Consider the following 26,717-nt stretch of genomic DNA (forward strand, 5'->3'; position numbering starts at 1 on the left):
ACCCACAAAATCATGTGCAAGGACTCAGAGACCCCCCTGCCAAAAATGTTTTTTAAAAATAAGAACATTTCACAATACTTCTGATCTTGTTTTGCAATATTTACCACAACAGCAACACAGCAGTCTGGCAGCTGAGTTGCTGTTCGTAAGAAGTCCCACCACTGTAAGCACTACCATTATGAAGTTCAAAAAAATGATGTGTTATGAGTTCTTTTCCACATCACAATCTCTTGTGTAATCTCTAGTGACCCCACATGGGACTGCCGTTGAGAAAGACTGATCTGCAGAGTACATGGTAAGGAAGAGCTGTTTTGAATCATGCTTTAAAACTCAGCAAAGACACATTAAATGACTTTTATATTATCCAAGACTTTCACATTCTTCTCTATCTGAAGAGGTTCAGAGTATTCTAGGGCATATGGGTAAGTACAGTATATAGAATCAGTTGGTACTGTGTATTTTTCCATTGACTCTTTATCAGCGCACTCTTATGGTCAAAAATGCAGTACAATGTAGTGGCATATGTGGAGATCTGCACATTGGAGAAACAAAACAACCCCTTCACAAGCGCATGGCACAGCATAGGAGAACAAACCCATTCAGCAGTCCATCTCCATTTGAAAAGCAAAAGACACTCTTTTGAAGATGGCAAAGTCCACATTCTGAATAGAGAGGACCACTGGTTTGAAAGAGGGGTCAAAGAAATGGAACAATCTTCTCTCAACAGAAGATGAGGGATACACTACCACCTATCTCAACACAGTTCCAAGAAGGCCCCACACTCATTTGCACTATTCAGTGGACCCTGAGGGCACAGATAAACCTCCAATTGGCCTCAATGATTCCCACAGGGAGTGCTATGATGGTGAGGAATATAAATCCTTCCCCGTTCAGTCAAAGCAGAGGAATCCTTTTGGATGAGAAGTGAAGTGTCTTCAAAGAAAAACAAAGAAAGTCCAGTTAATTCTTGAAAAAGCACCTTTGGGACAACCATGACCTGGATGACTGAGAATCTCCATAGACACTTATGGACAAAAGTACATTCGAAGACATAACTAGTAATCTTCTAAGACTTAATGCAACAGGCAAAGATGTTAAAGAAATAAATAAAATTCTTTTTTAGGGAAGCCTTCAACTTGTTTCAAACCTTTTCATGGTATATTCTAATACTCCAACTATGTCCCTATGTCCCACTTAGTTCTGATCCATGACCAAGTTTATCACCAATATAGACTTCCTGACACAATCTATGCATAAAACCAGTGGGTGTTTTGGTTTAAAGAATTTCTGATGCAATACAGGAGAAATATTACCACATACTGTACAATATCTGGATTTAATAAGGACATGATCAGTTCCTGTCATACCATAGAAATATCACAACTGGCGTTCATGAGATGTATAATATGCTCAAACAAGAACATTTGTTTCCGCTTCAAACTGCTTATTTTTCAATAATGAATAATGTCAGTTTTTCACAACTTGAAAGTCCTCCAGATTTATTGAATTGTACTATGCAATGTGAATCAGATGCAGGCACGTACAAATTCTGACTATTTTAAGTAGTGACCATTACATGTGCATCACACATTTTACAAGCTTAGATACTTCGAATGTTAAGAAAAACAAAGCAGACTATAATGTAATACCAATAGGCACTCTGTATTACAGCCCACTCTAAGCATTTACAGTGATAGCATATTACCCCCAACAACCTAACTCCTCATTTTACTGACCTCAGAAGGATGGAATGAGAGTCAACCTTGAGCCGGTCAGGATCAAATTCCAGACTGTAGGCAGAATTAGCTTGCAATACTGCATTCTAACCACTGCGCCAGCACAGCCAGAACAAACTGTTAGAAATATGTGAACTAGAAGCTTTTGGTCTAATGTCTCTTACAGACTCACTAACGACGTTAGTGAGGACAAGCAAGGAACAGAGTTATTGTCTGTTAAAAAACAATATGAACAAATTTTCCTGGTGCAATCCAATTACGTTAGGATAAGTCCAGTGTGTTTTCCTCATGCCTGACATCTATTGATCAACGATCAACTGATCTATCAATTAATCAGATGGTGAGAAGTAAAGGATTAGGGTTTCAGCTCTGAAAAAAAGAGTTCTAGGTGGCGAAATCCTGTTTTACTATTATTCCCCTTGGCAGTGCAAAGGATGATGTCACACATTAATTTATGCCACATCATAACATTCCTGCAACTGTAATTATTTAATGATAATCAGATCCCAAGGGATCCCAATACTTAATTTTGGTATTGTAATAATAATGGCATTTATGGGAGCCTGTATCGGTGTTAAAAGAGCTGCTTCTAACATATGTGGGAAATACATGGAAGGCATTTGAAAATGTTGCTATTGTACCATGTACCATATGGGTATCCAAATCAAACAAAACATTATTCAATTTTTTTAAAATAATTATAAATATAATGTATGTCTTTGGGGGTATGGAAACACAAACTGGTGATGTACTGATATGTAGCAAAAACATCTCTCCAGCACACTGATAGATGAGAATGTCTATAGCTCAGACATTCTCATAAACTATGGGGTCCTTGGTGGTCTCTGAGCTTGGTGCATTATGTTTCATTACCAATGAAATGCATTAAAACCACTCTACTCAAAGACCACCAAAGACCCTACAGCACATTTTATATTGTAGGCATGGAGTCTCATACCAGGAAAGGATCTGAAGGACTGGAAGACTTTCTAATAACCTTGAGAAAGTCCCATATCATGGACTGTCTAAAGGTGTATGGCCCTATTTTCAGCAACTGTTTCAATAAGAGAATGGAAAGAGTAGTCACATCAGTCCTGTGCAAGTCTTGTTGAAGCTTGAAAACTAAATAAGTGATGTCACTTCGTTACCTATCTACTTAGCATTATTTATATAATGCAGACTTCAGGGTGGGCGATTTCTCAATGTCCTCAGGCCAAGGGATACAAGGAGTAGGGCACCCCTAAACTAGACAGGGCTGGGATTTTCCAGATATATGGGAGGATGCTGTTAGAATTGTGTCTATAGTACAGCTTGAAATATATCACTTCTATATTTCTCTCCTCAAAACCGTAGGAAACTATAGGCATCAATTTTCAGTAAACATAAATTCAGAAGGAGGGTTGCAAGGCCCTCAAACAGTCAAATAGTTAGACCAAGTGTGGACCTTGTAAATACTTTGGCAAGTTTTTTTAAATTTTTTAAACTTTGTTAAGCTTTTAAACTTTTAAACAGCATAAACTTAAGTTACCTCAAACTTCCATACAACCAACAATACTAATTTTTTTTTTTCAATTAATAGCCATAGAGATAAATTTTCAAAGGTTAATTTGCACATAAACGTAATTATAGATGATCTGGATATCTGTATTCCTAAAACTAATTATAGCGCTTAACAAGGAAGAAACCAAATTAAAGTTCACAAATTAACAAAAAGCACTGACACTGTTCCCCCCAAAAACCAACCAACTTCTTTTCACTCACATATGTCCCTTCGACATATAAAACAAACATTACGCTGGAGAACCCATGATTGGATGCTCTATCTAGTTTCTTATCATTTTAAAAGTAAAGACAACTGATGACATCTCAAAGAGCTGAATCAAAATAATACAGTATTGCTGTTCTCGGTTCACACATCTCAAACTTCAAACAACAAGAGGAGACCTAAAGCAAAGTTTGCAGAAGAGAGAGAAAATCTAACCGTAAACAAAAAAAATCGACAATCAAGGTTAGGTTTGGCTTTCATGGCCACCGAAGGTTGGAGTGCCAACACGCAAGAACTCATCTGATTTCTTGAGATGTTTATCATCCATAACAACAATATCATTCCTTTTAACTCCTTAAACAGCAAACACTCCACAGCATAATTCACTCAGAATTGAGCTGAATCTGCTTCGGTAGATTGTAAGAATAGTGTCTTTGGTATTAAAAACAAGGTGAGAAATGGTGACTTACGAGCAAGCTTGTTTTTAGAAGTCTTCTTCTTCTTCCACATCCTGAAAAGTAACAGCAGACCTCATTTGACTAAGCTCCACCTCCAAGCGATTCAGGAAGGTGAGCCAGCCTGAGTCATCGTAGTACATTATAAAAGGAATGAGACTACCCTTTGAAATGAGGTAACTTATATTTAAATGCCACATAAAAGCCAAGGGGGAAGGTGATGGATTTTTATTTTCAATCACAAATATTTTAGAGTACGGTAACTAACAAAGGAGCTACACAGAACTAGGGGGGAAAAAGATCTGTTTCTCTAAAGGCTATGTATATCATAAATTATAAAATATATGTGCTATAACAACAAACGGTTAAAGATTATGTTAAACAAATAGTCCATGCTCTTCTGACATTGAGGAAAGTACAAGGCACATGAGAAAAGACTTATAAGTGCAGTATCTGTAACATTAAAAATCATAGCCTATTGTATTTGCAGATATGGCCTTTAGTTTAAACAACAGAATCCAAAGTTTTTTTCAGTTTGTCAAAATCCTTCTGGAAAGTTGACCCTTACAGTTGAACACACTTAAGGCAAAAATATATATAACTTACCCACACACAATATACTAATACTAATAATATACTAATACTAATAATTTGCAATTACATATACTTTTAGTAATTTCTACAGTAGTTCAAACCCAAATAAATAAACAAATCAGTATATTTCTTACAAATTAACGTGCTTAGTAGAATGTAATTCACCAAGCCCTATCAACTGCAACCCAAGAAAAACATGGCCAGTTCTTTGACCTAATCATTTTTTTCCACATGTTATATACATGAACATGTTTTTCACAAGCACTTGAGAAGATAAGAGCCAACCTAGACTAGAACTCTTTGGTTGGACAGAAACATTCAGAAAGGTCACAAATATAGGTTATATGACTTTCTCCCATTTATTCACTCCACACTTGATATTTAAAGAATCATGTTTTTATGGTACTGGAGATGCAGTTATCTAAACTAACAGCATTCATGAATTATTCAAGCTGACCCTTCAAAACTATCTTAGCTGTTGGCCACTTCCAGATCTAGTGGTTCTGAATCCTGGAGTATAGCTATGTTTTCTATAAGAACTTTTATATAAATGCCATGTTATTACTAAGCAACAACCCAGAATGAAATATGGAATTCAGCAATAAGAAAAATGACACATGGGAGTATTTTGCATACAACATTTATTAGAGAAGTTGGAAACTATTATACTGTTAAACCACTAGCAAATTCAAATTTTCAACTTTTAAGTGCTCAGAAGTCTATTTAGAAAGAGAAGAAATTATCAGTTTATATTAGATTCTCACAGTAGTACTCTTATAGTTATTATAAACTGAGGTCCATAAACAGCAAAAGAAATGTTGATGAAATGATCAAATAGAGTAGAGCAAGAATCACTTCAAAGAACCACTTCTACACCAATTATGTGTGTGTGTGTGTGTGTGTGTGTGTGTGCGCGTGTGTGTCTGTCTGTCTGTGTGTCTGTTATGTATATACACATACACACACAGTCCACGGCTTCAAGGTAAAGGTTCCCCTCACACATATATGTTAGTCGTTTCCGGCTGTAGGAAACGCTTCCACAGCTTACAACAGTTCATTTACTGACCATTCAAAGTTACAACGGCACTGAAAAAAGTGACTTATGACCATTTTTCATACAAACGTTGCAGCAACCCCAGAGTCACATGATCGAAAACCAGACGCTTGTCACCTAATTGATATTTCTGACAGTTGCAGTGTCCTGGGGTCCTGTAATCTCCTTTTGCAACCTTCTGACAAACAAAGTCAATAGGGCAGCCGGATTCACTTAACAATCCTGTTACTCACTTAACAACTGCAGTGATTCACCTAACAACGATGATTAAAAAAAGTCGTAAAATGGGGCAAAAATTCACTTAACAAATGCTTCACTTAGCAACAGAAGTTTTGGGCTCGGTTGTGGTCATAAGTCGGGGACTACCTATTTTCTCTCTCTCTCCCTCTCTCTCTCTGTGATATCTGTTTATATGGCATATGAGGGGGGAAAAAACCACCACCAACACCGCAAATAGAAAATAAAGCTGCTCTCTTGCTCTCGCAAGGGAAAAGTTTTTCAACCTGAATGTCAATTGTCTGTCAAGAATTCCTGAGTGAAAGGTTCAACCTCTTAGCAAAGCAAAGCTCACAGTTTGAGATCAACAATCCGGGAGGACGAAGAAGAAGAAAAAAAAATCTCCACCTAGAAACTCAAGCGCAGGAATTGTTCTCTAAGCAAGCAGGCAACTCTCCCTGCCCTATTTACACCGCCCAGCCGATTATTAAGACATGCAATGCAGCAAGGAAGGATTCTTTCATTAATGCCTCCGAGTTAAATATGTCATTTCGAAAGCAGCCTTGACAAAGCAGCAGCAGCATCACGAGGAGTTTCCACAAAGAGTCCTTGGCATGGAGGATGTTACGATGTCAACAGAGACCGTCAAGATTTGGGTATCCTGACACATTGTACGGTTTCCACAAAAAGTCAAGAATACCACTAACACATTCGTTTTTTAGATAATAACATAAGTCAACATTATGACTATTACGCCGGCTATTTCGGTAGTGCAAAATTTGTTTTTATTTTCAGTCAATGCAATCTCTACAGAAAGGGAGATACAATCAACAATAGCCAGAAGAAATCAAACCAAGGTGCTGCGACATAAAAAGACAGCTCTTTATCAGTTTATCAGGGTGGCAAAATCTATTCCTGGGTTTTAAACCACTTCAGACGGCACTTCATTCTCTTCATGCTCTTCTGTAATTAAAACAAGGCCGTCTCTATTTATAAAGATGCTAACTCAACGAGTTTAATTGCAGATTTTTCTGGAATAGGTTTTTTTCAATGCGTTGGAACTTCATGCTGTTTTCTCCTATGTTTGTACTAGCGTGGCCTGAATGAGGGTGAAATATGTTTTGAGAAACAAAGGAAAAAATATCTAGAGTAACCAGTGTATTGACTCTCCCAAACCGGTCTAATATTCCCTATTGGTTTTGAAATGGCAGTCACCTGTTTTTCTAGTTTTTGTTTTCTCCTCTATCCCTCACAAAGCTCTGAGACCGCTTATCTAAAACTGAAATATGCCTTTTGCCTTTTCCCCTAATCACCATCATGGCTATTTAACTACCATTACACTCTAGTTTTCAATGTGGTAACAAGAAAAGGGCCATCTGGTTATGCCTTCTTGTAAGATGTAAGCTTTAAGACGCCAAAGGAGCCAATTAATTCCTCATGTCTGCGTGTTGCTTTTCTAAAAGAATATGGCAAGGCTCTGGATGGCCATCAAATATTCTGGGCTGTGGGTATTTCTAAGAATGCATGACCAAGTGTTCAAGAGTGCTAGTTTTTTTTTTTTCTTTTGTTTTCAGTGCATCTTTTTCTGGTTTATTTTCGTCAGCACAGGAGCACTTAGTCTGTTATTAGAGCATGTGAGAAAGCAATAGATTTCAAGAGAGAGAGGGAAGGAGAGAGAATTAACTGTATTATAATTGAACCTCATTTACAAAATAATATTTTTATCTGTATAGAAAACTAGTACTGTGTGAAACAGCCTGGGAGGGGCAAGGTTACAAAGTTAACATTAATCATATGTATCAGAGTTTAGGGTACTAAGTTGAGGTATTTAAGAATGAATGCCATGAGGTTCCGAGAATTTGCTTTTATTTCCTTTTTCATCGGAAGGAAGGAAGGAAGGAAGGAAGGAAGGAAGGAAGGAAGGAAGGAAGGAAGGAAGGAAGGAAGGAAGGAAGGAAGGAAGGAAGGAAATTTCCCAAGCAAAAATAATTGCCTAACAATTTGAAAAACAAGCAGAATAACAGTTGGGAGACCTGGAGATCGCCTCAACCAGGAGACCCTAAACCGTTTCAGACAAACATGGGAATAATCAAAGCACTATAAGAAAAGGAGTGGCAGAATCTGGGAGATGGAGTTAAAAGAGGAATCAGCCTAGAATTCCTACATAGCTACAAGTCCCGCTTCAATTCTGTAGATTCCTATCTGATTCCAAGCAGGTACTACCAGTTGAGAAGATTCTGTTTAGCAAGAAATCAGTTAAATTGGTCCTTCACATGTGACCCTGGTTTGGGGGGATTTTTTTGCGCTTGATAAACTGGTACCCCTTTCCCTGAGCACCTCGTTCATTCTGGGTTCTTTCGCTAGTAGGAAGAGCCATAGAGAGAGGACAGCAGGCTACTAGGACCTCCAAGGGCTCTTTTTTCACGAAGGCTGCTGCTAAAGCAGTGGTTGACTCAGAAGCAGGAGGTATGGTGATGAGATCTGCTCCTCCACTAGGCTCCTATCAAGGCCTTATGCCAGGAGTCCCCAAACTTGGCAACTTTAAGACTTGTGGACTTCAATTCTGGGAGTTGAAGTCCACAAGTCTTAAAGTTGCCAAGTTTGGAGACCTCTGCCTTATGCGATCAGAGAGGTTTTGTTTTGTTGAAAGAAAAAGTTTGAAGGCATAAGGAATAGACAAGGGGGGAATCCAGCAGATGTTATAGGCCCTAAGCCAGCTGCCTTCCCAACATTATTATGTGTGTACCCCACAAGACAGAAACACAGGATCCTGGTTTCTTATAAATTTTGACTTTTTTGCTGTGTTAACTTACCTGTGACAGCATCATAAAATTCCTCTTCACTATTCATTCTTTTAGTTGGTTTTTCTCTCCCTTCAGTATCTCATTAATGCATAGTTGTTATTGATGTGAACACGTTTTCAATGAAAGCAAAATAGCTCCAGATGTCCTGTGGAGAGAGGAGGAAAAATAAAAATAAGTAATGTTCTTTATTTATATCTGGGTTATCTCAAAGACTCAGCCCTAATTTGTTTCATGCAGTTACCCAATGTAATTAGTTCATATGAAATTTCTACAATGTAATTACATTGGGCAACTTCATAAAATAAATTAAGCAATTTCAACGCATAGACTACTTCGATTTGCGACATCTCTTTGCCAGGTTTTGACTAAATCAGCCTTCTCAAACTAAGGAATTTAAAAAGAAAACTTCAGCACAAAATTGAGGAATTAAAACTTAGCAAATTCTGTTCTTCCACCTCAGTCATGGAGAGTGAGATGAGTTTTTAGACTACTGCTCTGGGAATTTAATACAGGTAGTCCTCAACTTACAACAGTTCATTTAGTGATCATTCGAAGTTACAATGGCATTGAAACAGGTGACTTATGACCTTTTTTCACACTTATGACCATTGTAGCATCCCCATGGTCATGTGATTTACATTTGGATGCTTGACAACTGGTTCATATTTATGATGGTTGCAGTATCCCAGGGACATGTGATCCCCTTTCGTGACCTTCTGACAAGCCAAGTCAATGGGAGAGCCAGATTCATTCAACAACAGTGTTACTAACTTAACAAGTGCAGTGATTCACTTCACAAATATGGCAGGAAAAGCCGCAAAATGGGGCAAAACTTACCTAACGAATTGCTCACTTAGCTACATACATTTTGGGCTCATTTGTGGCCATAAGCCAAGGACTACCTGTAATGTTAAAACATAGGAAAACGATGTATTGGAACATAAAAAACAGCTAGGATATTTTTAAAAGTTAACCTTGAGCACAATCGGGTTGTAAAAAAAAGTGGAACTTGTGATCATAATGTTAGCTTAGCTGTCAAATCTTATTTTTTGTTAGATCGGCAAACAAGTGAGATATTTCTAATAATTCTATTTACAGAATAATGGAGTATATGAACCACAACACGTGCAGTAAAAGGAATGCTTTGCTACATCCATGTGACCACAGTGCTGTGCAAACTCCAATGCTCGCCAGTTGGCTTTCTGGTGCAATGCAAGGTGCACGTCATTCCCTATAAGGCTGATCATGGAATAGGCTGGCTAAAATATCACTTAAATATGAGCCAGCAGTGTGCAACAGCAGTCAAAAGAGCTAATGCAATCCTTGCTTGTATAAATAGGAGCATAAAAATCAAAATCAGAAAGAGGAAGTAAATGTTGGCTTTCTGCAAAAATGTCACAGGTCAGTCACATGACTGTGGGATGTTGCAAATAGCCATAAGTGCAGGTCTCAGGACTGCAGGGGGCCATCACAATTTCAGAATTGGGTCTTCAGTACCTTTTGGGAGTCCATGTGCTTTCCCACTCTCTCTCTCACACACACACCTCAGGTGTAAGGAGACTTTATTAAGGCTTCTGAGCCTGAATTGGTATTCCCCCAGCAATTCCCTGTGCCAGCACCAATTCGACCCCAATGAGTTCCACAGGCTACTCAAATGAAGCCAACACTAGTCCTCAAGGCAAAGGCAAGTATAGTAACCAGGCAAAAGCAAGTTCCCAAGACAAAGGCAAATCCATAGGTAAAACAGCTGAAGAGACACCATCTAAAGTTCAAGGCAAGAACACACAACAAGAAAACAAACACATTGCTCCCAGCATCACTTCCATCTGTCTACTATGCTAAATAGTCAATTTTTGGTACAGCTCCCCAAGGACAAGGCTGCCTCCTCGCGAGTAATCTGGCTGACCTTCACTGCTCCTGCCTTTTTCCTACATGTTCTTGGATCAGTACAGAAGGCAGTTCCTCTTCCTCATCACTAATCAGCTGCAGCTGCATGCTTTCCCCACCCGAAGCCTCAGGACTGTCCTGATACAGCTCTGCTTCAGCCAAATCTCTCCTGCATGGCTGCTCAGAGCCATTGACCAACTCCCCTCTTGATGTGCCCTGAACCGGTTCATCTTCCAAGCTGACATCTGGAGAGGTATCTGGGGAAGTGCCCAAGGGAGTCATCACAGTCCCTAAGTAACTAGTTGTAAGTTGAGGATATCTTTTCTGGATTTGCTCAAAGGTATGTCTTTTCTGGATTTGCTCAAAGGTATGATATCTTCCCAGTGATCTATACGGCTCCCACCTTGATTTTCAGAAAAACTTTGAAAGGCACCAGGCTAGAAAGCAGCAGACCATGAGTTCAAGTCCCTTCTTAGTCATGAAAGCCAATTGGGCAACCTTGGACAAATTACTCTCAGCCTAACTCACATCACAGGGTTGTCGTTGTGAGGAAATTAGAAAGCAGGTGGGATGCTTGTAAAAAAATAATAATAAAAAGATGTGATACAAATAAATACATAAATATATAAATGCATTTATCCCAGGCCCTGGAATAGTCGGTTTTATTGCTTTCTGTATGGTTCTTCTTCTGAGTGATGATCTGTTCCTTTATGTTTCTTGCTTTTAAAAAGCCTAAGTAGCCCAGAGTCATTTGGGAATGGGCGGCTTCTAAATTGTATGAAACAATCAATAAAAGCCTCTATAATGGGCTTTTTGCATTCTCATACATGCAAGTTTTTAATAACAATCCAAAATTCTTTTGTACAATTGGTTCATTAGTAGGAATGTTTCTATTATTTATTTAAAGCATTTCTATATCTGCCGTCTTATAACAAACTCTGGGTGGCTCCTAATCAAACATTGAAACATTAAAACATTGAAACCCTATTAAAACCAAATTCATTAAAAACAAAACACTGGTATCAAGTCAAGCTTCTGACATACAGTCATCGATCTCATCCCAAGCACTTGTGGGGAAAGCCGGGTCTTCAAGATTTTATGGAAGACTAGGGGGGTAGATGCCCACCAAACTTTAGGGGGCAGAGTGTTCCATAGGGCAGGGGCTACTACGGAAAAGGCACTGCTTCCTAGGTCCCACCAGATGGCAATATATTTAGAGGAAAAGACTAGAAGCAGGCCCATCCCATCTGACCTGGTAGGAAGGGAAGATGTCCTTAATAAAAAGTGCGCTGCAGATAAACCGGCCCTGTGCTTTTAACGATGACTATTTATTTATTAAGAGGCATTATGAAAATGTTTTGATTTTATTAGAGGGAGTCCTCAATGTACGACCACAATTGAGCCCAACAGTTCTGCTGCTGAGTGAGACAGTTGCTAAGTAAGCGTTGCCCCATTTTGCGACCTTTCTTGCCAGAGTTGTTAAATAAATCACTGCAGTTGTTAAGTTAGTTAACATGGCTGTTAAGTGAGTCTGGCTTCCCCATTGACTTTGCTTGTCCGAAGGTGGCAAAAGCTGATCATATGACCTCGGGACATATGATTGCAACTGTTCTAAATAGTGTCTGAATTTTGATCACATGATCAGGGAAATGCCACAACGGCCATAAGTGTGAAAAACCGTCCTAAGTCATTTTTTTAGAGCTGTTTTAAGTTGAGAACTACTTAATTTGTATACAAAATAAATATATTGAAATAATTCTTTATTGTTGTGTGATAGGCTTACTGTAGAGCTGACATTCAGTATCTATTAATGCTAGCCACCAGAAGAATTACAGAACAACATCATTTTCAGAAATCGGGTGCAGTAAGGGCCAAGTCGAAAGCTGATCCACCCATTCATTTGTAGTATCAACAATATAAATCTTTCCATTCCCCCACTATCTTGTCGGGGCTGGAGAAGCTTCTTGGATGAGAAGCGAAACGTCTTCAAAAGAAAAAAACTAAGAAAGTCCAGTTGCCTCCTGAAAAAGCCCCTTTGGGACAACCATGACCTGGATGACTGAGAATCTCTACAGACTTTTAGCGATACAATTTGGGATGAACACCCTTTGAATGGTGTGGGAGTACGAATGGATTTCCAGATGAAAAAAAACTGTAGACTACAGGAACCAGGAGCACTACTCAGGTGGCAAACCTTGCAAGTGACCAGCTGTCTGCTGCAATATAAATCCTTCCATTCCCCACCATCCTGTCAGAGCTGAAGAAACTTCTTGGACGAGAAGTTTTTAAGAGAAAAAAACAAGAAAGTCCAGTTGCCTCCCAAAACAGCACTTCGGGGTAGTATCAACTGCAACTTTTAGTGTGATTATCACTGTCCGTCTTCTTTTAATTTCCCCATGGATTCATTCTTTACAATCTGCTCACCTCTACCTTACCTAACCCTGTGTGCCCTGTAAAATGTTTCGAAATAGGATCATGGTTCTCCTACCCACAAGCACACCCATATCTTTTTCAGGAAGATAAAAGGTTCCATGGAGACTAAATCTTTTCCCAACAATAGATCGTGAAGCAATCAGAGGCCTCACCCAAAAGATAACTGGGCTAAGGTACACAAGTACAGCCAAAAAAGGGATCGACAAAGATTCAGAGCATGTGCCAGAAGGAGAGGCCAGAAGAACATCTGTTGGGACGGGCAGGAGGAATATTTAGCCTGTCATAGAGAAGAAGGGATCGACTTATACTCTAAAGCACCAGAGGGCAGAACAAGAAGTAATGCGTGGAAGCTTGTTAAGAGAGAGTTCCAGGACAATTTTTATGACAGGGAGAATTTTCTGCAGGGAGAACAATGAATCAGTGGAATAACTCGTCTCCCAGAGTTGTGGGTGTTCCATCACTGGAGGTTTTCAAAAAATACACGGGACAACCATTTGACAGGTTGTTGGGAAAGGATGGTATACGGCCGTGATGGCGAACCTATGGCACGTATGTCACAGGTGGCACGCAGAGCCATTTGTGCGGGCAAGTGAACCCCTGGCAAACTTACCTCACTGCGCATGCATGTGCCCCCCGGCTGATATTCGGGCCTCTTTCGGCCTCCCAGAGGCTCGAGGGAAGCCTCTGCAGCCATTGGAGGTGGAAAAACAGGCCCGTTTTGTCACTTCCTGTATTTCCAGAAATACCGGAAGTGATGAAACGGGCCCGTTTTTCGGCCTCCAAAGGCTGCAGAGGCTTCCCTCGAGCCTCTGGGAGGCCGGAAAAGGCCCGAAAATCAGCTGGGAGGTGCACGCATGTGCAGTGCAAGTAAGGGGGCAGTGGGGGGATCGCGCATGCATACGCAGGGGGGGTGCACACAAGGCCTTCTGGGTGCTGGCATGCGAGCGAGCACACAATTTTCGGCACAGGAGCCCCAAAAGATTAGCCACTACTGGTATAAGGACTCCTGCCTGAAGCAGGGGGTTGGACTAGAAGACCTCCAAGGTCCCTTCCAGTTTTATTATTTCATATGCATTTTGTCAGCCCTCTGAAGCTCAAGTCAGGAAACACACACCCACAAGCACTACTAGAATTCAACTTCCTTGCTGTAGGGAAGTGGTTCTGCAGGTGGGGAATCTTTTGAGCTCAGTGTGTCAAAAATTTTTTTAGAAAATGCCTCATTTGACTCTGCTGGGGTGTCTGTCTTGCACAAACAAACTCCCAGAGAAAAGAGAAGCCATTCATAACAAGAAAATGAATCATTTAAATTTATTATTAAATAAACAAAAGTTTGTATAACTGTAAATATTTTTCAATTTGCCTTTTCCTGTCAGAAAAAAAAATGTGTATATTTGAGTCAGCTGTGGGTCACACGAGGCCTGGAAACTTTGGAGAAGGCTCTTGCACGGCCTTTCAGCCTCCAAAAAGAGAAGAAAAGCTTGCCCTATTCCCTCATCCTTTTTGGAGGCTCCAGAGCAGGGGTGTCAAAGTCAAGGTGCTTAGATCTGGCCCACAGGGCTGCCCTGGAAACAGCAAAGGACCAGCCCATGGTACCTCTGCCAGTGAAAATGGGGCCTGGAGGGGGCTGCAAGACCCCCCCTCTCCCCAGGCTATATTTTTGCTGGCAGAGGGCTACCAAAACAAACCAAAAACAAAACAAAAGGAGACATGTTTCCCTTTCTGCATTTGAGAATCCAAGAAGGGAGAAGAAAGGGGAAGAGGAAAGACAAAAGAAAAAGAAGGGAAGATGGGAAGATGGGAAGAGAGCAAGGAAGGAAAAAGACAGGAAAGAAGGGGAGGAAGAAGAAAGGAGAAAGGAGAAAGGAGAGGGAAGGGAAGGGAAGGGAAGGGAAGGAAGATTATAATGAGAGGGAGGGAGGATTTGAGGGAAGTCCTGCTTTAGCACTTGGACACCACAGGTGTCCCACCAACACAAGTGACATCAAGCCAGCCACACCCAGACTGCCTCCACCTCAGGTCAAATACAACTCTGATGCGGCCCTCAATGAAATTCAGTTTGACACCCCTGCTCCAGAGGCTGCATGAGAGCAGAGTCTTCTTGCACAATTTCCAGAGGGTCCCGAGGCCTGACGTGTTACCAAAAATGTTATAGGTTCGCCCTCACTCGCATAACATGGGCACTTTACACGTTAGCTTCTCCCACCAGAGAGTCCTATTCATCACTTTATTAAAATAGTTTTTTTGAAGTTCAAAATTTGCATATGACAATGCTCCCCTTTAATGTCTCCTAGTATTATCAGAATTCCAGCATTACATGGTCACATTTCCCTAATGTTTCTACTACAGACAGTCCTTTACTTGTGACCACTATTGAGCTCCAAATTTCTGTTGCTAAGTGAATTTTGCCCCATTTTACCTTTCTTGCCACAGATTTACATTAAGTGAATCACTGCAGTTGTTAAATTGGCAACACAGTTAAGTGAATCTGGCTTCCCCATTGACTTTGCTGGTCCGAAGGTCGCAAAAGATGATCACGAGATCCCAGGACATTGCAACTGCCATAAATAGGAGTCACTCACTGAATTTTGGTTATGTGACCATGGGGATGCTGCAACAGTCATAAGTGTGAAAAATTATCATAAGTATCACAACAAAAATGATCACAACTCTTTTCCCTGTAACTTTGGTCATAAACGAATGGTTGTAAGTCAAGGACTACCTGTAGTTTAAGTCAAGGACAGCTGATCCTCTCCCAGATACTTCGGTCATATTCACTTTCAGAAAATGTCAGTATACTGATTTTTATTTCAAACAAATGAATTCTGCAAAAGCCCATGACACCACAAAATCTAACCACATGCATTTGTTGGAGTAAACTACCACAAAGGCTACTACATGAACTTTATTTAAAGTCTTCTTTCATCCTGACTTGGTTTATTGCAATTTGTGAAAGCTGGCAAACGTTGCTGTGAATATCAGGTTTACACATGCCTCCTCATTCTCCCTTTTAGGACCATAAAGAGAACTAAGAAGTGTCTGCACTGGGTTTAACTATTACGTATGAGTGACATAATATCGGTTGCAATTAATTTAAAATAAGCCATTTCAAAACTTGGCTTCTTCGTTTACTGAATTTAGTTTAAGCACAGTTCCAAAATCTTAGCAAGTTACGCAATGGTTAACAAAAAAGGAGAAACTCTGGAACAATTCTTCCTGACTATTCAGAATGCTTAGTCTGGTGTGCAAATAATGCCATTGACTTTGCCTGCACATTTAAAACTAAAATTCAGTGTCATGCAAATGACACCCCAAGCAGAGACAAGCCACCAAAATCTTTTGTTCCACTTTTAACTAAGATATATCACGGGTTTAATTGCAGCTTATTGCCATCACTAATTTTTATGATTTGGAAAACGTATTTCTGTAAACCACAGTTAGCCAACTACAATTTTACATCTTGGATATAAATCTCAACAGTGATAAATGAATAAGACTAAAAGAATAGAGGTGACTTGATCCAAACACTGGATGAGATTTATTCATTCAGCATTAAATCTGTTTCATTAAAACTATATGTCAGGCCACTGACAAGTAATCATATATTTAATACTTTAGACAAGGCTTTTTAACCAAGATTAAGCCTTGATTTCTATGTTAAATATTAAAATGGAACAACACCTTTCATGTGGCAAAATAATTAAAAAAAATGTTTTTAACTGATCTGGGGACATTGTTTCACTGGTTAGATTTTTTTTTAACCACTTCTGCATCTGAAAACAGCAGAGATTAAAGCAATACTAGGGTGTGTCAAATTTTTCAACTTTCAATTTCCAAACATTAGGGGTGCTTAAAAGTTGCCACATGCGTTGAGGATTATAAAGATATTTTTGTTACTTTAATATAATTTGGATGTGCTTGGTAAGTAATTACATAAATATGGTATCTTTTTAGCATTTTGTTTGTTGGCACTCAATTGCTAATTGTCATGCAGTTCACATAAAATACATTTTCCTAACTGCCAACTTGTTCTTACTTCATGCATTACAGTACAGGTATTCTAAAAACATAAAAGCTTGCTGGATCAGCTAAAAGACCATCTAGTCTATGTTTTGGTTATCATGCAGTTCCTAATTAGATGTGCCCCCTATGATTTAGTGAATGTCTTCACATGAGCATAATATTTCCCTTACATTAAGAGCACCTGGCATTTATAAACATTTGATTCTAATTCAGTCCAATTTTCTATGAATATACCTAATCTCTAATTTCTAAATCACCATCCATCACCAAAGTGGATTATACTGAATTCAAAAATTAGATGACTTCAGAAGAATCAGCTAATTATAATAACATGTTCTTTCCTCACTCATAAATTGCAGAGTAATAGAAGTAATTATTCTTATACACTTGTGCTACTAATGGCAAAAAGTTTTGCTTTCCTGTTGGAAAGTATCTGCAAAGCAAAAACCAAATATTAGTTCTTGACAAGATCATACAGGCCATCTTTCAAGAGCAAGTAGAAACAAATATGAATATTTTTAAATTTCAAAGACTGTGCACTTTAAATTAATAGAGTAATATAATGTATCTATTTTGAAGTAAGCATCAATGGACTCAAATGTTATGTAAATTAACAAAAGTTGCATGTATTGCATCCTAAATTGTGTTGCCAGATACAATATCCACATTCAGCAAAATATTTCAGTAAATGGCCCTTCCCAACAATGCACTTTTAACTGTTATCCAACATGTCAAAATCAAAGTTAGACCTTCAGTTCTCGGAACTTGCATGCCAAGCGAAGAATTAAACTGGGGATTCTGATTCACACTTAAAATGTGCATAATGCAACTATTTATCTACTATGTTGAAATAAGTTTGTTTTTTATGTTTACATTTGACCAATATTAAAGTTTGCAGAAGCTATGGAATACAAAGGAGCTCCAAAATAGGAGATAATTTTTGGAAAGTAATTTCCAAACATACAGGGATGATGGAAAGAGGAATGCATTGAAAGGAAAAAAAAGTTTATATTTTTCCAAACTGGTTTTAGTGCAACATAAACCCAGCGGTAATCAATACTGAAAAAGCACAGGAGGTTTTTATTTACTTGTACTCAACCATGGCACAAGCACATCTTACAACATTGTTTTTTTCTGCTGTGACTCTGTAAGGCTGCTTTCAATTTATCACCAGTCATTACTATTAGTGACACGGGCTTAAGATGTCTTTACCTGTGCTCATCTTTTCCCTATTAAATCACAGCATCAATGACAGCTGCAAGGTGTCTAAAATCTAGTATATGTCTCCATCCATTAAGTTAGAAGCAAATTTCCTAGAAGAGTATTTAGGATGAACTCATGGATATGGCATATGAGAAGCACAACTTAAGGAAACATGTTAGCCTCTCTAGTTTCTAGGGTGGGCTACAACCATTATATAGGTAGTCCGACTTATGAGCACAATTGAACCCAAAGTTTGCACAGTACAGTTGTTCATGAGCTTTGTCCCATTTTACAACCTTTCTTGCCAGAGTTATTAAATAAACCACTGCAGTTAAGTCGGTAACACCGTTGTTAAGTGAACCTGGCTTCCTCATTGACATTGCTTGTTAGAAGATCTCAAAAGAGGATCTCATCACCTCTGCAACTATCATAAATATGAATTTTGGTCACATGATCATAGGGATGCTGCATCGGTTGTGTGAAAAATGGCTGTAAGTCACTTTTTTCAGTGCCATTGTAACTTGCCTGTGTCTGCTGTAGAATGGCAGGGCCAACCATCACCCACTGCTCCCTAAACAAAGTATGAAAGAATCTGAAGGTCAGCAAAAAAGTATCTCCTGCCAGTTCATAAGCTTATTATTCAGTAATAAGGGTAGCAAATTTGGTACAGTTTCTTGTCAATTCAAGGTCGAGGGAGAGATGGTAGAAGTTAGCCATATATCTGTCAGGGAAAGTGCCACAATACAGGTAGTCCTTGACTTACAACAGTTTGCTTAGTGACTGTTTGAAGTTTCAACGGCACTGAACAAAGTAACTTATGACCGTTTTTCACACTTATGACCAATGTAGCATCCCCATGGTCACGTGATTTACATTCAGATGCTTGGCAACTGGTTCATAGTTATGACGGTTGCAGTGTCCAGGGATCACATGATCATATTTTGCAATCTTCTGACAAGCAAAGTCAATGGGGAAGCCAGATTCATTTTATAACCTTGTTACTAATTTAGCAATTGCAGTGATTCTCTTAACAAATGGGGCAAGAAAAGTCGTAAAATGGGGAAAACAGGGAACATCCATCCATGCTACCCACATTACACTACAATTTCCATATCACAAGAAAAAATATATTGAAATTATAGATTTTTCCATGGTATTACTTTTTTTTTAAAGTTGCAAATCCAAATACAGGTAGTCTTTGACTTACAATAATTTGTTTAGTGACTGTTCAAAGTTACAACAGCACTGAAAAATGACTTATGACTGGCTTTCACACTCACAACCGTTGCAATATCCCCATGGTTACATGATCAAAATGTGGATACTTGGCAACTGTCAGGTACTTATGACAGTTTTGTAATCTTCCCAGCTGGCTTCCAACACGCAAAGTCAACGGGAGAAGCCAGAGTTGCTTAACAATCGCATGATCCACTTAACAACTGCAGAGATTTGGTCAATAACTGTGGTTAAAAACATCGTAAAAGGGAGCACAACTCACTGTCTTGTTTAGCAACAGAAACTTTGGGGTCAATCGTGGTTGTAAGTTGTACACAGCTAGGAAAACAAAACATATTTTCTCTAGGAAAGAATAAGATCAATTTGAACTCAGTGCTACCTTGGTGGCTTTCCAGGAAGAAAATAATGTTCCCCTCCCCTTTCTTTACAAGACTGTTTCACTACCTCTATAAATGCTTTCACAGTAAGTTGCTGCAATGTTTTCAAATCCTCAGTGCCTTGCTACAATTAATGCCTTCGCTATGTAAAGCAAAAGGCATGAGATCTCACCAGGGAGGTAGCCAATCTGCAGAGTCCTTGCTGTTAGATGAAGCAGTCCAAGAGAAAGAAGAGCAAATACTGCATTACGAAAGGAATTACGGGGGATACAGGTTGTCCTCAACTTACAACAGTTCGCTTAGTAACCCTTTGAAGTTACAACAGCACCGAAAAAAGTGACTTATCACCATTTTTCACACTTATGACAGTTGATGCATCCCCGTGGCCACATGATTTACATTCGGATACTTGACGACTAACTCACATTTATGACAGGTGCAATAACCTGGCATCATGCAATCCCCTTTTGCAACCTTTTGACAAGCAAAGTCAATGGAGAAGCCAGATTCACGTGACAACCGTGTTACTAATTTAACAACTGCAGAGATCCACTTAACCAATGTGACAAGAAAGGTTGTAAAATGGGGCAAAACTCACTTAACAAATTTCTCACTTAGCAACATAAACATTGGGCTCAATTGTGGTCATAACCCTGTTTAATTATCCAGGCAAAGACTTCTCCCAGGGAAGGAAAAAAGTTGTGGTACAGGTAGTCCTTGACCTACAATCATTTGTTCAGTGATCATCCAAAGTTACAGAGGCACTGAAAAAAATGACTTAGAACTGTTTTTCACCCTTATAATCATTGCACCATCCCCATGGCCATGTGATCAAAATCTAGACATTTGGCAGCTGGTTCCTATTGATGACGTTGAGGTGTTCTGGGGTCATGTTTTGCAACCTTTTGACAAGCAAAATCCATGGGGAAGCCAGATTCACTTAACCACTGTGTCACTTATTTAACTAGAGTGATTCAGTTAACAACTTTGGCAAGAAAGCTCACAAAATAGGGCAAAACCTACTGAAATATTGTCTCACTTAGCAAGAGAAATGTTGGACTCAATTGTGATCGTAAGTCAAGGGCTACCTGTACACGTTTCAAAAGATTAGGGTATGGGGTGAACCCACCTTAAAATGTGACTCATTCCTTCACCAAATGTAAGAGCAGAGTTGTGTCAGGAGAGTTCTCTTGGACTGTTTCATCAAACCCTGCATTTTATGTCACATTATGGCCAATCCAATAAACCCATGATGGCGAACCTATGGTACATGTACCACAGGTGGCATGCAGAGCCATTTGTGCGGGCATCCGAGCCTCAGCCAAACTTACCTGCACTGCGCATGTGCGTGCCTCCCAGCTAGTTTTCAGCCTCCCAGGGAAGCCCTTGGAGGCCAAAAAATGGGCCCGTTTCATCACTTCTGGTACTTCTGGTTTTGTCACTCCCGGCATTTGGAGGCTGAAAAACGGGTCCGTTTTTCGGCCTCCAAAGGCTGCAGAGGCTTCCCTCGAGCCTCTGGGAGGCTGAAAAGACCTCAAATGAGCAAAACATCAGCTGGAAGGTACGCACACGTGCAGTATAGTCAAGGAGGGGCAGGGGGGTGCTGTGTGTGCATGCACAGGGGGCCTGGGCACATTGCATTGTGGGTGCTGGCATGGTTCGCCATCACTGCAATAAACTAACAATAAACTTTTCAACAGTTGTTTAATCAACTCACACCATCTTTGAAAGAGAGAGATGAGGCTATAACTACCGATGGCCATGGTTCCTTTCAAGGCTTCTAACCTGACAGCCCTCAGCACGTCTGATGATAGCAAATTGTCCAGGCAAGTCAAACTCAATGTCAATCAAAATAATGACAAACAAGGAAACAACATTTACAAGGAACGGCTGTCATTTTCCTCAACCCAGAATGAACCATCCCATTCTCAAGATAGCTTTATCATCATCTTCCTTGAACTATTACCAAGGATGAATGGCTGCACAATCACAAAAAACTGTTCCAGTCCAGGAACAGAGAATAAGATGAACAGCATTTTAAAAAATGAGGAAATTAAATGAGTAAAAATAAAAAAGAACTTCTATTCCTCTAATTAAAAAAGAATAGCAGACAAGGCCCAAAGATATAGGTAGCTCTCAACTTATGACCACAACTGAGCTCAACATTTCTGCTGTTAAGCGAGACATTTGTTAAGTGAGTTTTGCCTCATTTTACCACCCTCCTTTGCCACAGCGGGTTAAGTGAATCACTGTGGTTGATAAGTGAATAACCCGGCTGTTAAATGAATCTGGCTTCTCCTATGATTTTGTTCATCAGAAGGTCAGGGAATCACATGACCTTTGGACCCAGCAGCGGTCATATATATGAACCAGTTGCCAAGCATCTAAATTTTGATCCCACGATCGTGGATAAGGTGCAAAGGTCGTGACTTTGAAAAACGAGTCCTAAGCTCCATTGTTTGGATGGGATTTTGAACGGTTGCTAAATGAACTGCTGTTAAGTCGAGGACCACCTGTGCCATCTTGTTCCCTCATTACGGTGTAAGGAACTGAGATCGGGAGCCTGAATAGTTAAAACAGAATAAATAACCTGATAATCTAAACAGGCTGAACCGCAGCCATCCTCAAGTGAAGCTTGCCAGCCTGCAGCAATCAGCATTCGCCTTCCCTTGCCGGCCAAGCTGCTCCAGCAAGGAAGCTAAGAGAGAAAGCCAAGGACTACACAGGCCACTTCAGCTCAAAAGCAACTTGGGCCACCTCCAACTTCGGGTTGGAAGCCCCCAAAAGGAAGACTAAGCAGGTACTGGTAAGTCCTCAACGTACAACCACAATCAAGCTCCAAAATGTATGTTTACTAAGCCAGGCACACATCAAGTGAATTTTGCCCCGTTTTTTTTTTTTTTTACGACACTTCCTGGCACAGTTGTTAAGCGAATCTGGCTTCCCCACTGAGTTTGCTTCTTAAGGGGGTCACGAAAGGGGATTGCAGGAGCCCGCCACCATCATAAATACAAGTCTGTCGCCAAGCATCTGAATTCTGATCACATGACTGTGAACGTGAAAAGCAGTCAGGAGTCACTTTTCCCCCAGTGCCGTCGTAACTTTGAAGGGTCACTAAATGATCTGTTGCAAGTTAGGGGCCTTTGACAGTATTTTAAAAGTAGCAATAGAACCAAGAGGTCTCAAGGGGGAAAAGCACTTCTATTCCCACTTAAAATCGATTTTGTTTTTTTAGTGAACCACCGTAAGTCGAGGACTGTGTACTTTCCCCAGAAACCAATTCAAGGGAAGGACCCCGGTTTGACTCCCTTGAAAACCTCCGCAGAGGCCGAGCCGCCCAGCCCGGCAAGCTCTTTTCCCCGTCAGATCGACTCTCTTTGAGCCTGGAGGGGGGAACCCGAGAAGGTAGATTCACGATCCCTCACTTGGATCACCGCGGGGTCTCCCGTCCCCATGCCTCGTCGTTTCCCGAACGAGAGAGGGGGGACGGCAACTCCCATTTCCCTATCACGGGGGGAATTCTTCCCCTCAGCAAGGCCTGCTCCGCCCACCCCCCCCACCCCAGGAGATGGTTCGGGCGGCATCCCCATCCTCCCCAGGAGGCGAGGCCTTCCCTCCTCCGTCCCCTCTCCCTCAGCCAGGCTGGCTGGACCGTAGAGTTCCCGCGGCCAAGCGGCCGGGCTCGAGCTGTGGAGACCCGGAGGATTGGGGAGGGACGGCCGCTTTTTCCAGCCCCGCCGGCGGTGGGTTACCTGTCGCCCGGCGCTTCCACGTCCTGAGGTGCGGGCGTGCGCACGCGCACACGCTTCTCCGGCCTCAAACCCCGGCGAGACCCGTCGACACTCCCCGAGGCGGAAGTGCGACCCGCCGCCACCCCCTCTCTCTCTCTCTCTCTCTCAACGTCCCCCCTCCCCGTCCACGCTTGACAGACGCTTCAAGCTGTCCAATCGTCAGCGACGGAACGATGGACGTTCGGAAGACACCCCCTCCCCTCCGCTTCCCCTGGGCGTGCCGTCTCGCTCTCCTCCCGCAAGCGGGCCAATGGACCGCGAGGGATGGGAAAGGGCGGGGATTATGCTAATCAAGAAGCCTGAGGCGCCGGAGTTCCTACCGAGCTTTCGCGCATTGTCTTGCGGACTCGACCTCAAGGCGGTTCTGCTTGGCCAATGGCGTTCTTCCAAAGGGGCAAGGCCATGCAAATGACAGGGGAGAAAGCAATCCCGTCGAGCAGCTCCGGCGCGTCGTAAGCGGAATGCGGTCGGACAGCTCGTGACCCCCGAAAGCCTTGGGTGAAGAATGCAGGCGTTGTGTCCCCTTTGCAGGCGTACATTTGATTGTTGATGTCCAATCGCCATGACCAGATAGGTTTCTTGTGGTTTACAGAGGCCCTTCCTCAACCAGGGATGCTCCAGGTGTGGTTGGGACCACAAATCCCAGAATCCTTTGCTGTTACTGCTGTCAATTGTGAGAGCTGTAATTCTAACACACTTCGGACACTTCCACGGACAACAGCTCATTTAGTGACCGTTTGAAGTTTCAACATCACTGAAAAAAGTGACATCATTTTTCACACTTATGACTGTTGCAAGTTAAAACCTACCCCTCTCCTAGGAAAATGAAATATTTGAGGATATACTGTTGAGGTAGTTCCCCCTTAGGAGAATGAGCGCATACAGGGAGACGTATAGAGAGTAGTGTAGGAATAATACACACAGAGCACACAGATACACTGTACAGTAAATGTAGGTTTTTACTTCCAGAAAGGTTAAGCAAAGTCCAAACAAGCAATCCAAAGCCACTCACAAGTTAAATCAGTCAGTTTTCAATCCAGGGATAATCCAAATATCAAAGTCCAGTGTCAAAAATAGTTCAGTATCAGACTTACATTCAATCCAGGAATAACAGTCAATTAGAAGAAATGGAGGACTGACAATACTTTACAACAGAAGGAAACAGAGATACACTCAGACACACACTCTTCTGAGACTAAGACTAAAACAATCCAGGTTTCTGGCTCCATCTTATGTCCGTTTGAGAAACCACACCTAATTACAGTTTTGCATTTTCTAAAAGATACAGTTTTAAAGTGTTTATCCTGGTTTATATATATTTCTAACCCAAATAGCTGTTAAGTGACCCATATTCCTAACATATACTAAAAAGGCAGAATATTTTCCCTAAAAGAGAAGTAGAAACTTGGAGAGAAACTCAGCCCTCCTACCTTTGCTACCGTGTTTCTCCAACAATACAACCCCCCCCCCCAAATAGGAAGACCCAGCATGTTTTCTAGGCATAAAATGATATTAAGCCCCTCCCCCCAAATTTAGGCCTAGTTTAAAACATGCAAAATGGGGGGGAGGCGGGGGGGAACTTGCCATTAGGAGTGCCCCGCTACGCCTCACCATCAGCTGCTCCTAACAGCCAGTCATGGTGGAGCACGGAGGGCTCCCTTACCCTCATCAAGCGCCTTTGCTGCAGACCTGGGTCAGCAGGCAGGCGGCGTCAGCGTGGATGTCCGGCAGCGTTTCAGCCGCTTCTCAGGCCTCCGTAGCTTTCACGGTTCCCACCGGTGCTGGCACCTCTCTCGCCAGTGCTGTCTCCAACAACAGCGTCTGAGTTGCTCCCACTTTCCCCCCGTCCCCGTAACAACAGGAAAAAAGCAACATTTTGAGGTACCTGGGAGCACCGTACGCTGCATTTTGGTTTACTCCCGAGCGGTTGCGTGGGCGTGAGAAAAGCCGAACGAGCATCACTGCTGCTGCTATCCTTGGTGCTCCAGCCTTGGGCTCTGCAAGTTTGCAAAAGTCCCAGTGCGCAGCCCGTTCCTGCATTCCAAGCGCCCAGGCTGAGCTGCAGCTGTCCCTCTCTCGCCAGCGCCGTCTCCAACAACAGCAGCAGCAGCGGCAGGAACTGTGGAAGTGTTTCAGCCGCTTCTTGGGTGGGGGAGCCGCCTCCGTAACTTCCACAGTGGGGAGGTGTAACTGCCAGCGGGGAACCCTAGGCGAGGGTGCACGGGGGAGGGGAGAAAGAAATAAATTCACCCCTGGAAAGACGTCCTAGCTGTTTTCGGGGCTCAAAAAAAATAAAATAAGACCCAGCCTTATTATATGAGAAACACGATAATGGACCATTAAGGCCTGGGCCAGTCTATTCTACATAACAAAGATCTACCTTCTTCAGGCAGACGCATAATAGGAATTGCCCAAAGCCCTTTCATTACATCATCACCCAGCAAGGCTCAACCAAGCCTGGGACTCAGGAGAGCCTACAGAGTTGCCCCTGTATGGCCCCATGGGAGTCTGACAACCAATCAGAATACAAGCTCACATTCAAATCCCAACAGAGGGCATAAAACCCAGCAACTCTCTGCATCTCTTCCCTTTTTTCTTCACCCAGGAGCTCCAAGCCATGTGATCCTGTCCACCATTAAACCATCTTTCCAAACAGCCTCCATGTTTCCATTGTCTTTTTCCCCATTTGGAACTGAACCCAGAAGGATAATTCTTCCAACATGTCTGTTTGAAGCATCCCGATGGTCATGTGATTTACATTGGGATGCTTGACAATTGGCTCACATTTATGACGATTGCAGTGTCCTGGGTCTGATCCCCTTGTGTGACCTTCTGACAAGCAAAGTCAATGGGGAAGCCAGATTCACTTAACAACCAGCTTACTAATTTATCAGCTGGCATTGATTCACTTAACCAATGTGACAAGAAGAATAGTAAATGGGGCAAAACTCAAATTTCTAACTTAGCAACATAAATTATGGGGTCAGTTGTGGTCGTAAGTTGAGGACCACCTGTATCATGTTGCTGACATGCACGTTGCTGCTTTGAACTTGTACAAAGAAATATAACTCCAACTGTAATTCATATAGAACTGCGCATAGAACCAGTAGGAAAAAAATTGGGAATCCACCATTGGTAAGGACACA

At 41.4% G+C, this 26,717-nt stretch overlaps 1 protein-coding gene across 5 annotated transcripts in view; it reads right to left on the reverse strand.

The window, feature by feature from the left end:
* OSBPL2 (oxysterol binding protein like 2) overlaps window positions 1-23,804 on the reverse strand; it is a 60,189-nt gene extending 36,385 nt beyond the window's left edge. For 2 of the 5 annotated variants that reach the window (XM_026697408.2, XM_087928924.1), the window contains exons 1-2: window positions 23,533-23,804; window positions 8,634-8,769 (exon numbers count right to left, since the gene is read on the reverse strand). In XM_026697408.2, the coding sequence (XP_026553193.1) occupies window positions 8,634-8,670 (37 nt within the window). In that variant the 5' untranslated portion in view covers window positions 8,671-8,769; window positions 23,533-23,804. Of the gene's footprint in view, window positions 1-3,971; window positions 4,051-8,633; window positions 8,770-9,461; window positions 9,527-23,532 lie in introns of those variants that run through there. The other 3 variants (XM_026697407.2, XM_087928922.1, XM_087928923.1) reach the window with 2 other exon arrangements.
* Between the last annotated feature and the right edge of the window lie 2,913 nt (window positions 23,805-26,717).

Source organism: Pseudonaja textilis, chromosome 3, assembly GCF_049901715.1.
Source record: "Pseudonaja textilis isolate UNSWEBS1 chromosome 3, rPseTex1.2, whole genome shotgun sequence".
In the NCBI taxonomy this organism is placed as follows: domain Eukaryota; kingdom Metazoa; phylum Chordata; class Lepidosauria; order Squamata; family Elapidae; genus Pseudonaja; species Pseudonaja textilis.